The sequence below is a fragment of the Cupressus sempervirens genome, chromosome 5 (assembly GCF_028749045.1).
Source record: "Cupressus sempervirens isolate cs-2001-9-10 chromosome 5, ASM2874904v1, whole genome shotgun sequence".
Taxonomy (NCBI): domain Eukaryota; kingdom Viridiplantae; phylum Streptophyta; class Pinopsida; order Cupressales; family Cupressaceae; genus Cupressus; species Cupressus sempervirens.
The window spans coordinates 214671590-214686192 of NC_143122.1; the positions used below are offsets into that span (position 1 = coordinate 214671590).

The following is a 14603-nucleotide window of genomic DNA, read 5'->3' on the forward strand; positions in this document are numbered from 1 at the left end:
CTCAAGTATAAATTAATGCCCATAAAAAATATAAATATTAATGATTTCTTTCAATCTCAAAGTGAACAAACTTTACAAGCTATGCATGAACTTGGATGGTGAGTGGCATTTAGTTCAGGTTTCTGTGATGCAAATTTTCTAAAATATGCATGCAATTCTTAATATAATGTCTTGAATTCCAATAACAAAACATTCAGGTGACAAACTGTTACATGGCACAGCTTTATCTTTATACCAATACAAGAAAGAGTTTATATAACAGAGGCAAATAAAAATGCAAGTAGGAGACTGCAGAGGCGCTTTAATAAGTTGTGCAGAAAAACAGAATAACTAGTGAGCACAAGTAAGGCAACCATGTGAAGCACTTGTATCCACTTTGATGAAAAGAAAATAATTTAATAATCTGAAATAACACTGATTGGAAAGCAAGGTGGTCTCATAAAGAGATTATTAAACTGTCAAAAAAAGCTGGAAAGCATCAGAAAGAGGCCATCGAACTGTCAAAAGAAGGTAGAAAGTTTTATAAAAGTACAAGTCTTGATAGAAAGTTGGCAAGTCAGTTGTATTGTACCTTTATGTGACACTGATTGCATTTAATTATCAAAAGAATCATTTGTATAGATCATGTACCTGCTTCATAAGCTCAGTTTCTGCTGCAAAGGGAGACCACTGTAAAATTGTCGCCAAGTTTTTTGACCAAATATCGGTTGCATAGCGAACTAACATTCTTGGTGTTTCAGGACCCATCGGCAGCTCAAAATCAACCTATACAAAACATATATACACTGCATGAAATTCATAGCAATTTTCTAAGAAGATATTCTGATTTCACCTTGACATATAACCTACCATAGGAACTATGATGTCATCTTGCTCCGTCTTTCTCAAGAATGTGTAGGAAAGGAGTCCAATACTCTGAGTTGAAGAGCTGTCAGATGAAAAATTCAACAAACAAAAGGAAATAATTAAGAAAATTGTGTGGATACTACCATTACAATCATAAATTAAAAAAGTCAAGTCAAGGCCTGTATAAGGTATCTAGCTAGAATCCCTCAAAAATTTGTCAATAAAACAAAACAAGAACGTGGAATCTGGAGATGTACGTATGCTTTCTATTGCTTCGATGTGATTGTTTAAAACTTGCACATGTGATCCTAGGTGCAAGATACAGACCCTGACACCCTGACAAAATAAGCTAAAATTGAATGCTCATAGTACACTGCAATGAAACATCATACTGCAGCCTCAATTAAGCAAGAACTTAACAGATTTGGCAGAGAGAAAAAATGGAGAAAAACATATCACAAGGCTCAGATTCTGCTCGCTGCGAAGGGAAAGGAGGAAACTGTTAATTAAGTTTTCCAGATTTTGGGGATCCTCGGATCCAAAATTGTATGTTTATATGCTGGTTCTGGTTTTGCTGGTTTTCAGCTGTTGCTCAGACTTGGGTAGGCATGGTTATGTCAACAGTTTTTATGGTGAACTCTCATAGTTTGATTGACTTATTGGACTGCTACTATAGTTTAGGTGGTTTTGTTCATATTATTATGCTGGTTGGTAACATGCATATGTTTTACTGTGGCTTAGTGGAACTTTAGTTCAATCTGTTAAGGTTCTCTATTGGTCTCTGCTGGTAATGTGCTGATTACCAGTGTTTTGGTTGTAAGGGCCGACCCCTTTGTTTTTGGTCGCTTCTTATTTCAAAAACATTAACTAGACTAATCTCAATTACATCGTTTTACTTATACTTCTTAAGTGATTGCAAAAAAAAAATGATGTGATTGAGAGCATTCTTGCTAACATGACAACAGTAAATAATGATTTTGTTATTACACTAAAGTGATTGTGATTATTCTTATACTCCTTAGCAAGAATGATATTGTCATGTTATGTGATTTCAAACTCATGACTGGAGAGAAGCAAAATAAAAAAAAGTGCAATGTTAGTAAGAAAAATCTCAAGAAAAACTATGATGTGACTTGGATTATTCCTTGCTTCAATAAAGAACAAAAAGCACCTGCCACGAGCTGTCCGAGTAAAAACAATTGCATCTGCTCCCAATCTCATTGTGCTTGTTTTAAAGCCATTACCATCTGCATACACAAATGGATAGGAATTGATTCAACAATGAAAGCAGCCAAGTACAGTCATGCAATTATCAATTAAATTGATTTAATAAATATGTGATATTCCCCAAACAAATGCAATCTAGTCTTTTATGCAATGGCAGGTGTAGCTAATCTTCCTTTGAATTACATTGTCCTATAGTAGTGTTTGTGTTCTTCATAGAATATCCCAAGCTCATGCATTGTCGAATACAATCAGGATCCATGCCCCCTCCGTCATCTGCCAAAGAAATACATGATATTTCAACTAGTTTGTACTCATAAAAGTAAATACAACCGATTTGCACAAAGAGCAATATAGCAAGCTAGGAAAAATGTTCACACCCTGAAAAAGTAAAGCATGACTGGCGTCCCGAGGGTTGTAAATCTGATCCACTTTGACATAAGTTGCACCATGATGTATCTGTGGACCAAATGAGAAACATTGGACAAAAAATTTCGAGCCACAATATAGACCATTATAAAAGATTAATCTTCAAATAAAAGATATTTTATCATCAAAACATCATACATCAAATTGACAAATAGTCATCATCAAGACGAACAAACCATCGGCAAACAACACTAGATGCATAAAGCCTATTTTAGAACTAATATTAGTTATGAGCTTCTCTGTGGTCACTATCATAAATGAGTGACTATAGCCACCTCAGTAATTCATCTCAGGAAGCAAAGAACAAAAAAATATTACCTCATCAACTGCATTATCAAGAAGCTCTGCAATTGCTGCAATGATGAACAAAAATAAAACTCATTAATCTTTCAACAAAAATATGTGCTAGAGATTAATTAAAATAGAGATACCAATAATTGGCCATAACATGGGAAACAAGTCACAAAAAGAACCAAATTTAACAAATTATTTTGATAACAACACTATTCATTCAAATTTGAAACAAATAAACATGCTACTAACAAAGAGACTGCTAAATGGAGGCAAACAAAGAAAAGAGCCCACAGAAACAAAAAGAAAAACAGATTTTAGTGCACCTTTTACAGTAGAAAAACATTATTTTTTTGCAGAGTCCAAAGGTCACTTATATAATTTATAAATTAGTGCATTCATAAAGAGAATGACTTATAAATTCAAATCCCCGTATTAGAATAAGCTGACAAACAGCCAGCTTCCATAAATATTCATAAAGAGGATGACTTGAGTTCAAATCCCCGTGGGAACAGGTTGACCAGCAGCTCAACATGATTGGGCATGTCATGAAACACATTAATCTGGACTATTTTATCCCTAAAACCAGCCTGAGCTTGGTAGTCTTCCCAGTTTTCCTTAAAAGAAAGATGATTGTAGATATCACATACTTGCCCTTTAATCTGACAACAAAAGAAAGAAATATGCATATCTACTAGCCTGAGAAATTAAAAAAACAATCATAATGAATACCTCCCAGAAAGAGATAGATGTAGGTCTAGAATCACAGAAAATTCAGAATGTAAACAGATCAATTGAAGGTTAAAACTTAAAACATACAGGGTCTGAGTTTTAAATGTAATCCAGATTTTATCTAGAAAAAGCTGGGTAAGGTAACATGATGGATCAATTCATCACATTATGGCATATATGACATGCTTCGAAATCAGGTTCCAAGAAAAAGAAAACAGTACTGCAGATGCATTATATAGTTTACATCAAAATGCTGTCAGGGCAACAAAAGAACATCCAGAATGGTATCTAACTTGGGTACTGGCCTTTCAATGGATTTTATACAACCACATTGAAATGGCAAGTTCACTGATAACAAGATCAGTGCAGTTACTTTCATTATCCAGAACAGACCATGGATGATGGATTTATTGATCAGAAATTCAGAAGACTATTGATGAAGAAAATCAGGGATGTTCTGACAAAAGTTTGGAAATACTTGCTGTGTTATCTCAACAATAAAAAGATTCTCTATTCCGTTAACAATAAAAAGATTCTCCATTTCATGTACTCTCCATTTCATGTACATGAAATGATCTGATCTGTCTTCACAGACAATATTACTTTATAACACAAGAACAGAGCCTTGGAGAAAATATCTCACAAGTTACTAGTTGATATGGGTAGGATAATCTCAACTGAAACATTGAATGGTATAGTTCAAACAGTGAATCCTACTTTTTTTTTTTAAATGATCTATGGGTGACAGTAATTAAAGAGAGCATTTAACTGGACATTATTCATCAATCAAAAGAGTTGCATAAGAAGCAAACCTCCAAATGCCCATTTATGGGAGGTAGCATTAGAATGAAGAAACTTCGGATGTACACGAACATGATCCATTCCACCTGCATTAAGAAGAAAACAATTTCCGGTATTATTAATGTGACTCCAGAAACAAACTTTACTTGTCTAACTTCATCACATTAGCAAGAACATAGCAAATCCATGCGATAACTGATCACATGCAAATTGCTTCACAGAAACAGTGTTAAAGATGCATGGCATTCCTTATAACCTCAACATTCTTGGTTCAAAGATCACAATGGAATAGAAAACAGATGACTGTATAATAACCAGTATCTAGTATTTACATAAATTAAAGAATATGCTACATACAAATCTTCATAAAGTATAAAAAGACCTTTTATAGATTTTTTTTGCGAATATCGAACATCATAATCTCCTGCTTTCCAAAATTGGTGAAAGCTGCTTTTTGAGGAAACTGGTCCAGATTGATTAGACATAGAAGAAGAAACTGTCGGCATATTTCCAATATTTCTTGAGTTTTCATGGTTTACTTGCACATTGTGATTTATTCCAAGAGTATCAGTGCTGTTTTGAATTTCCTGAACCGGTTGACCCAGATAATTTGACCTTGACAAAAATGTTTGCCCTGTCTGCCTTCCCTGCTGATTTAGTAACTGATGACTATCTCTTCCACTAAAAGTCTGCTGTGCAGACCTTTCATGATGAGATGGTGAACCAAGAGCAGGAGATGTAATGCCACTAGATTGTCTCGATCCATTCTGCTCCAATATACTTTCATGCTGTCCATTAGCCAAAGATACAGATGGTAGAATTCTTTGAATCCTATTCTCAAGATCAGGTTTCGTATCTTTGAAATACCAGTCAAAATCATTCCCAGTTGTTCCCAACAATCCAGGATCCTGAACTGTCTGGGTACAAATTGGCAGTTCTACTTGTGTATTACACAAATTTCGAGAGCTTTCATTTTTTGAAACCGGTCTTCCTATAGACGATTGCAATTGTGTTTCTGTCGGGCTTTTCTCCTGCAATGAATCCTCATCATCACTGCTCAGGTCAATCACACTTGGAGACACATTACTCACACTAGTGGGCATGTCTTCTATGCCAAATAATCCCTGCACAAGGCAAATGAAGAAAGTTCATTCAGCCTACCAAAAGCCCGTCATTCAGAATTGTGGATATTTATTTCATGCCAGAGAGAAAATATAGTCAATCTTCCAGTTCATTAATCACATTTCCCATTAACTGTTTCAGACACATTGATTTACTAACTGCAAACACCAATTACTATGATATGCTACCAGTGTAGGTTTGACCCAAGAAAGTTTAAATTACTTCAATTAACTGCTTACTCTCTATTAGAACCATTATTTGGTAAAATCAAAGTTGCATGGATACAGATACAGATAGAAATATAGGTACGGTCTTCCGTACGGATACGCCCATTTTTTAAGATCCTTAGTATGGATACGGTTGGATACGACATCAATAAATATCACATACACATATTTATCACGATTTTCTAAGTTATTAGACAAATCTTTCATTAGCTCAGAAACAATATAGAAATGTTACACAAACAATATTTTTTAACTTCAATATTCTCTCCATTATAAATACACTTCAGGTATAAAAGATATTTCAGGTATTGTTTGCAAGAAGGAAAAATCTTCTCGACATCATCCTTAGATTGTTTTATACATATGTTCTTACACTTTATCTTTTGGTCATCTGATTAGTGCAATGATCTTCGATGACTTCTATTTGATTCAAATTCGTAATCCTCATAAAATTAGAAAATATATCTTCTTCTATATGTTGTTATGCGCTATCATTATCTAATTCAATCTCATCATACACTGGGTCACCAACCTATAAAAAAATAAAATAAAAATTTTACTATCAAAGATTACCTCATCATATATTGGATCATCCATTAAAGAAAAAATAATGCTATTTTTCAAGACATTCTTCTCATATTCTGCCTCCAGCCAGTTTGAAATTTCATCTTTATTGAGATTTTGATATAAGCTATTTTTATACTTTACAATATGCAGAAATAGTAGAGTTGCATTAGAAGATAACCCAACAAAATGGGTTGCTGAATAGAACAACATTTTAGTTGTCTTTCTCATTTGGTGCAAGTTTTGTTTATACCATTTTTTAAAACAATTGTACTATTATTATTTTTACATTAAATTTGGGAGGATTTACGCCTAATCTTAAAATACATCAAATTATGTAGTATTTGGCGTGGTTGGAAATCAACTTTTTTTAGGCTGACATGGGTGCAATATTCAACGTGTATCCAGGGAGTATTAGATACATTTCCAAATTGGATACGGGGATACATGTTCCCAAGGAGGAACAAAGGAGTTTCTGGCAACTCTGGGTAAAATGGTTTTACTAAGATTGAATTATGAAAGAAAATGTATCGTTTTGCCAAGTAAGGTAAGAATACATTTCTTATGCTTTTTTAAAAGAGATAAATCCATTGTTAAGAAACTTAAACTACAGAGCGCGAGCCATAGCTCATAGAAAGGAGATACAATCAAAAAGCATGGAAAAGAGTTATTTTCCATTCAAGAAGTAAAGAATGTTATGCAAAATCTGTGCCAAAAAGGATACAATACTTTGGTAAAGAACATATGTGGGGAAAGGAATAGAATCTAGAGCAGAAAATAAAATCCCACTATTCTAGTGATAAAACTTATAAGTTTGTCTTCATTAAAGTAGACGGGAGCAAAGCTTACAACAAAAATAAAAATTTCTCAAAACAGCATTCACAAAAATGATTTTAAGGAAAAGATCACACAACCCAATACAAAATAAGAGCACTTGGATTTGAAAATTTCACAATTCCACTATAAAATTTCAAACTCAACAAATGGGGTATGCAAGGAGTAAATTTTTGAAAAATGAAAACTCCATGGAACCCAGTGAGATATGTAAACAGTAAACATTTTAATTATCAGAACATAGCCTACTTATGTGAAGAATGAAGCTGTAATTGCCTCGGCAGTGTTTTCTAAACCAGTATATGTAAAAATAAATATATTATCATCTCTAATTTGACAAATATTACAAATCATATTCACTTGAGGAATATAATGGTCAATCCGAACTCATAACTGATAGATACAAAACCTACACTCAGCAAAAGGAATCCTAGATCTGGTGAGCAATAATGTTGGTGCTTGCAACCCTAAAATACTCTGAGATCCCAATAAACAAGAAGACTGGCTGCCTTTAATTCACACCATGTTCAAAACAAGAAACTATACCATTAATAATAATATATATAGAAAAAAAATAATAATCTGTTAGAATGTTTAGAATAACTGTGAGGGGGTGGGGGAGGGCTGGCTGAATCATTTACTCAAGGTCCATTAGTACCAATTCAACAATCAGACAATTAAACACTTTTGCCTTGCTTATCCTGCTGCAATTTGGTCTCTACTGTGATCTGAATAAGAATATTAACTAGCAGATGTAAACATTTGAAATGTAAAACGCCATAAAATCAACAATCAAACAATTAAACACTTTTGTATTGCTTATCCTGCTGCAACTTGGTCTCTACTGTGATCTGAATAACAATATTAACTAGCAGTTCACTGTCCTAATGTAACAGACTAGCTGAATGTAATCATTTGAAATGTAAAACACCATAAAAACATTCAACACAAGTTTGACACTAGGATTTAACGTGGAACCCCAATTTGGGATAACCCACTAGCAACATGTCACCACTTTTTCACTCTTCTGAAGTGAGCCCTTTTGGGAGCCAACCCTGTTAAAGGTTACTATACATCAATTGTAATTTCCAACATAACCTAGTATAGCACCATTACCATGAGAGAATTATTGAACAAATTTATTTAAGAGAAAGTGAACATTCAACAATAAATCCAAAGAAAAATTAGAGTCAAGAATATAATGGGCATTAATAATGATTTATATCTTACAAATTGATGATCAAGGGTTCCTGTTGTTCTAACATCTTGACTTTTTCTTTGAGTGTTCTTGGATAATATCAATTTGTATATACATCTTATGGGCAAACCCTTGCCAAATAACCTAAAAGCCATCTATAAGACCAGACTACATTTTTGTTCATTTTCCTTTCGTGTGAAAGTATACCACAAATACATTTTCACTGGATCAACAAATCTTTCTAGTCAATAATACCCCAAAATCAATTTTATACTCTTGGCTTTTTGTTTTAAGCTTGAAGTATTTTAATCAATGAATTTCAGCATTTGCTGCTCCTAATCATCTGTATGGTTATTTCTCTGCCCACGACCATTCTTCCCTTTCACTATTCAGTTGTAGAAGTTAGAGGAGAATGACTCTTTATTTGTAGCACCTTTTGAATTTATCTTGGTTGCTGGACTGATGTATAAATTTATTTTTAAGATGGTGTATGATAACTCTTTAGCAAGCTTCTACTTGTTCTACAACCCAATGACTTAACATACTCGCCAATGGATTGTTTTAATTTGTCAAAATATGATGCAAGAATACATCAGAGGAAACACTTTCAATGTTTAAACATCCTTAATAGAATTCCCTCAATTGGTAAGCCATACTACCTTATTGCTTCAACATTTCAGAGCCGAAGAAATCCTCTTGGGCATTATATGCGAATTTTATCACAAAACTCTTCTAGTTAGTTTATCTCAAGTGTGTCAAATCAAACTTTCCCTTAAGTTTATCTTGCTTCTTTAGTGTATCAATCAAAGGCATTCCCTTTGAGGTGGGAAGTGGCAACCTAAATTTTTTAATAACCCATTATAAAATTCAACTAAAAGCTCTTCTAGTTAGTTTATCTCAAGTGTGTCAAATCAAACTTTCCCTTAAGTTTATCTTGCTTCTTTAGTGAATCAATCAAAGGCATTCCCTTTGAGATGGAAAGTGGCAACCTAAATTTTCTAATAACCCATATAAAATTCAACTAAAAGCAGTGTACCCAAACTAGCTTAGTAGAATTCCCTCAAGTGGTAAGTAACAATATCATATCACTTCATCATTTAAATCCTCTTGGGTATATTCTAAGAGTTTTGTCACACATTGGTTCTAGTTAGTTTATCTCAAGTATGTCAATCAAAGTGTTCATGAAGTCTATCTTGAGTATATACAGCATTCCCTTTGAGGTAGACTGCAGAAAACTAAATCTTTTAATGATCCATCATAAGATTCAACTAAGATAAACATTATAGCTTTCCACACCAAGCTCTTGGTTTAGCAACTCTAAGGATCCCATAGAAGTTACAAATGGAAATCCTTCAAAATAACCTGAAGGAACAAAGCTATTGTGGATTCCCTCTAGGTTCCCTCAATAGCCATTATTATCATGTCCACTTGCATTGTCTATTGTAGTCTAAAATTTAGTCCTACCTGATTTGCAATGACCTGCCTAATCTCTCCACAAATTGGCATCTAGGATAACCTATTCACCATTGCACAATTTCTTTCAACCCATAATCACAATCAACAGTACTAAATTTGACTTATTATTCCTTGGTGACTCTTATTCTGTCCAAAGGTCCTCTTATTGTTCCTTTTAGGAATGTAATCTATAACATCGTTGAGTCTAGATATGAAATCTTTCTCACAAGGCCTACAACATTCTCTACGATTAATCAATTAAATTCAATCATAATTGATACCTCTGCACCAATGGCAGATTCAAACCTTGTCAAAAGTGATAATTGACAAACTCAAGTCAGCACTAAATCATAAACCTATAATATTTAATTATATATTCAAGCATACCAAATACATCTAGATAGAATAGTCATAATAAGAAATCCCAAAATTTGCAAGATGAAGCATACTCTTTCAATCGAAAAATAGTGATTTGTTTATTGACTGCTTCCACATCAGTGTATGTACAACAATGAACATTCCAGCTATAGCAATGAGATTTAGAGAATAGGTTAGCAACAGATCTTTATCAAAAAATAGTTTTTGAAAATCTTATATGAATTCCAATCGACTATGATGCTATTTTGTGTATGTTCACAAAGCAAGATAAACTTATGAGATTGCGATATATGGATATATATCAATTCCCTTATATTCTTGAGGGGCTCCATGAGAGTTCAATTCCAATTGGCAAATGATGGCAAAACCCATTTCCATATTGAAGCCCACAATAGATTTCCCAATTGTATAGCTCGTGTCCCTCTTATTGATGATGTTTTGAGCTCTTCTTTTGCTCAGTTTTCATTTATAACATGATAATTTCACTCTGAAACTTATGAAAGTGTTTGGCTATTTATGTTGAATTGGTTTTAAGCATTAGAGTTGATTCCAATTGGCAAACGATGGCAAGACTCATTTCCATGTTGAAGCCCACATTAGACTTCCCAAATATATAGCTAGTGTCCCTCTTGTTAATGATGTCTTGTACTCTTTATTTGCTCAGTTATTCATTTCTAACATGACAACTTCAGTCCAGAACTTATGGAAGTATTTGGCTTCTAATGTGAAATTGGTTCTAAGCATAGTGCTTGATTTACAAGCGCTGTCAAATGCAGTATCAATTATACACCATCAAATTTTTCATGAATGAATCACACAAGTACATTGGATTAAACGCAAACACACCAGCAAAAGAATTGGATATTCACATTAGACTTATCCAACTACAGAATACACACTTCTCCATACATCTTCTGTACCAAAACAGAGAATTGGACAATAAAGCAGAGGGAATTTCACTAACAACTTCCTCCACATAAGGATTTTAATACATAGTTTAGCACTACGACTTCTTCGGTCATTTGCACTCTATTGCACAGTTCTGATTTATATTCATTTTTTGCATTTTTGAGATTAGAGCTTAATGTAATGCTTCACAATAATAATATATATCTATATGTCCCACAAAATTTATGTTATGTAAACAAAATAATAGGACGCCCAAGTCAAATCCTTGGCATACAAAAAATCTCTAGGCAGGCGTGTATGCTGGTTGTCAATGTCTAAAGATCATCTGTTTGAAAATGGTAGAAATCCAATAATCCTTCACTTGCATAACCGACCAGAAGGCTTTGCCTGCATGACTGTGTGCCATTTACTGACAAAAACAAACAAACAATGTCAAGAAGCAAGCCATTGTACAAAGAATAATAATCTATAAAACTTCCCCAAGGAAACTAAGCACGGAGCTTCAACAGGATTATCCTCAATTGTTAGTACTTAACAAACTTCAACTTTTGGCATCTTAAACTTCAAATTCAACTTTTGGCGGTTAGTTTGTAGAATAGAAATGTTAAAAAGATGACAAAGCAAGTACCCTGAACGATTTAATCTTTATGTTGTTCATAATGGCTTGAGCATTTCACTATTTCTGGAACGCGAATCATGTGAAATACAAGTCTCAAATACTCCATGAACTTAATTCCAAAAAGGAACATTTGATTATCAGTAACTACTAACAACAATACACCAAACCAGAGGCATATTTCTGATGAAAGTCAAAGGTAGAGCATCATAAATGTCAAACATTAGATACTTCACCAGTTAATCGGGAAAATGATGACATCGTACAAAACTTTTCTGCACAGAAACAGTGGCATGTGAAAAAATAAGCTAACAAAAGCCATATCTGAGACCATTATTATTATTGTTTAATATAGTTACACAAACAGTAAACTTACTTTGAATATTGTCTTTCCATTTTCACTTTAATTTTTAAAAGCTTCCACTAGAAGACAAAAAATTGCTAATAAAATCAGGAACATGTAGAAACTAAAAACTAAAAAGGAAAGAAGCCGCGAGCAAAAACTTAAATTTCGTGAATAAGGAATTTTCAACATTAAACTTCAGCAGTTCTTAATTACAAGAAAAAGGGACGAATCGCAAGCGTGAACAATATCCGTTTCCATGAGGAAATATGTCATTTTTTTTAAAACAAAAGCATATATTTGATCCGAGTTAAGAAAAAGGAAACGATAATATTTAAAATCCAAGACAGGCAAATATTTCCTCGATTATGAGAAGAAAAACAATTATTTTTAAATGACGGGCATAGCAATCGACATCGCAGCAATTCAATCCAAAACAGAAGATAATGCGGTAGTACTCAAAATGAATGGTGGTTATACATAGGATACACATTTCAACATCTTCTACAATCAATATTAAATCCAATTTTGTAATATTTAAAAATAGTATCAATGAAGGAAAGTAGAAGGAAAAGGGAAAGAAAAAACACAAAGAAAAATAAGAACAGTTTACCTTCCCTGTATACTTCCTGGCTGAATCTACAGCTGGGAGAACCAAAAATCCTGTCTTTCCCTCTGTATCTTGCAAAACAAAACAATATGTGATATCTCAGAGGATTGAGGAGAACTATGGGCTTTACATATCCCCTTCACTTCCAGAATCTTCCTTTTGCCCTGTTATGTCCTCTGCTCCAAGATATATTTAGATTCCAAAACTGTATATACAAATAAAAATAAATTCTATGGGACTTTCCTCCAATCAATCCAAAGATTGGCACAATCTTTTCAGGCTTTGTATGCCAGCATGTCCTTTCTAGAAACCCTAAGTGCCAGCCTGTCCTCTTTTAGAAATCCCTAAGTACTGCTTGTCCTTTCCAGAGTGCCCTAAAAGCAGTAGTCAGATGATCAAAACCCCAAACCATTCTCTGCCAGTCACATCACATCAAAGTGGTACAAAGGCCACCCACCACCAAATCTTCACCAAATCTTTTTCAGGCCAAGACAGATCAGGTCATTCAAAAATGGCAACTCTTCCTTTTACATGCCATTTATATAGGTGTTTGGTATACCTGCCCAACCAATTTCCCTAGGGTTTCTCCCTTTGGTTTTGTTTAAGGTGGTTGTGCTTTGTTTTTCCTACCTCTTTTTGGATGCTTTTTCAATGCATCTCACTGCCTCTTTTGACCATTTTCTCTCTCTAAGAATCATAAATTTATTGAAACTCTAGAGAGAGGTGCAGATATTTCCTCTCTCTACTTTATATGGCACATCACTGCCACTTAAAGTGGTTTGCATGTGTCATGTCATTGTCACTTAAACATATCCTTCCTTTAATAATGACATTATGGCCAATTTAATAGGAATTAAATATGGCTTATAATGCAAACTAATGGGTTAAAGTGTAGTTTGACAGTTGTCAAGAGGTGTGGTAGGTAGTTATTATAGCTGTTAACAAATGTCATGTATAGATATTTCTAAATACAAGTTGGGTTGCATGCAAAATTAATGTTTTATTATAACAAATAGAAAGTTTTTTGTGGAATTTTTTATAAATTGATTTATTGACTTGGTTATTATAAATATTTTAACTATATGTATTTATAATGTATTATTAAATAGTAATATAATATATCTTGTATAATAATTATTCTTATAAGTAGTGGGGTTTGTTTGGGTTGTGCTTTTTTCATTGATTTCATATTTCATTCTAAAGTTTGGATTTATTGATTGATGCACATGGTTTGGCCCATGCCTACATTCAAGTGAAAAGTCTTTTCCCACTTGTCCCTCTCTAAACCCCAACTTTATAGTTGAAAATCTAAGATACGGCAAATCAAGAAGTGATTTTTAAAAAAACATGATTTTGATAACGTTGTTATTTATACTCTTAAATTTAATATATTGTAGAAATTATTTATGTTATTAGATTTTATTTTTAAATGGTGTTATGAGAACCTTTTTTATGCTTGGTAGGAAAAATTGTTTGTTTTAAATATTTTTTAAATTTTTAATTTTTTCTCATTTCATAAATAATAAAATCAATTTTATTATTTTGTTACACTATTTAAATAAAATCAAATAAAAAATTAAAGAAACAAAATTGTAAATTTATGTCTTCTTTATTAAAAAAAATTGTTTAAAATCATTACTTTTTTTTTAAAAAATAATTTTCATTCTAATCATTTCACTGTATACAAAATGATTTCATTATTAATTATTTTCACTTCAATCTTTACATTTTACAACTTTGAGTATTGATAGTATTTTTATTTAGATTGTAATAATTATTAATTTTCATTTGAATGTGTACTAAATAATTTCATAATTAACTACTTTCATTTCAATACTGGTATTATACAATTTGTTATTTTAATAAGATTTGTTATAATTAATATTTTTTAGATTATTTAATAGATGTTATGGGTAGTATGCTTCATATCAATTTCATAAAACTTTATATCTATGGTCATGTATGAGCCTTTGAATGTATATTTAATTACCAGGATTAACTTGATTATAAAATTTGGCATGCAT

General features: G+C 32.8%; 1 protein-coding gene across 2 annotated transcripts in view; it reads right to left on the reverse strand.

Annotated features, from left to right (window-relative positions):
• The window catches only part of LOC149555184 (protein MICRORCHIDIA 2-like), a 46641-nt gene extending 33387 nt beyond the window's left edge, over window positions 1-13254 (reverse strand). The window contains exons 1-9 of one of the 2 annotated variants that reach the window (XM_089829246.1): window positions 12583-13254; window positions 4706-5447; window positions 4335-4409; window positions 2818-2852; window positions 2451-2529; window positions 2257-2346; window positions 2018-2093; window positions 850-928; window positions 631-765 (exon numbers count right to left, since the gene is read on the reverse strand). In XM_089829246.1, the coding sequence (XP_089685372.1) occupies window positions 631-765; window positions 850-928; window positions 2018-2093; window positions 2257-2346; window positions 2451-2529; window positions 2818-2852; window positions 4335-4409; window positions 4706-5426 (1290 nt within the window). In that variant the 5' untranslated portion in view covers window positions 5427-5447; window positions 12583-13254. The remainder of the gene's footprint in view (window positions 1-630; window positions 766-849; window positions 929-2017; window positions 2094-2256; window positions 2347-2450; window positions 2530-2817; window positions 2853-4334; window positions 4410-4705; window positions 5448-12582) is intronic. The other variant, XM_089829247.1, reaches the window with a different exon arrangement.
• Between the last annotated feature and the right edge of the window lie 1349 nt (window positions 13255-14603).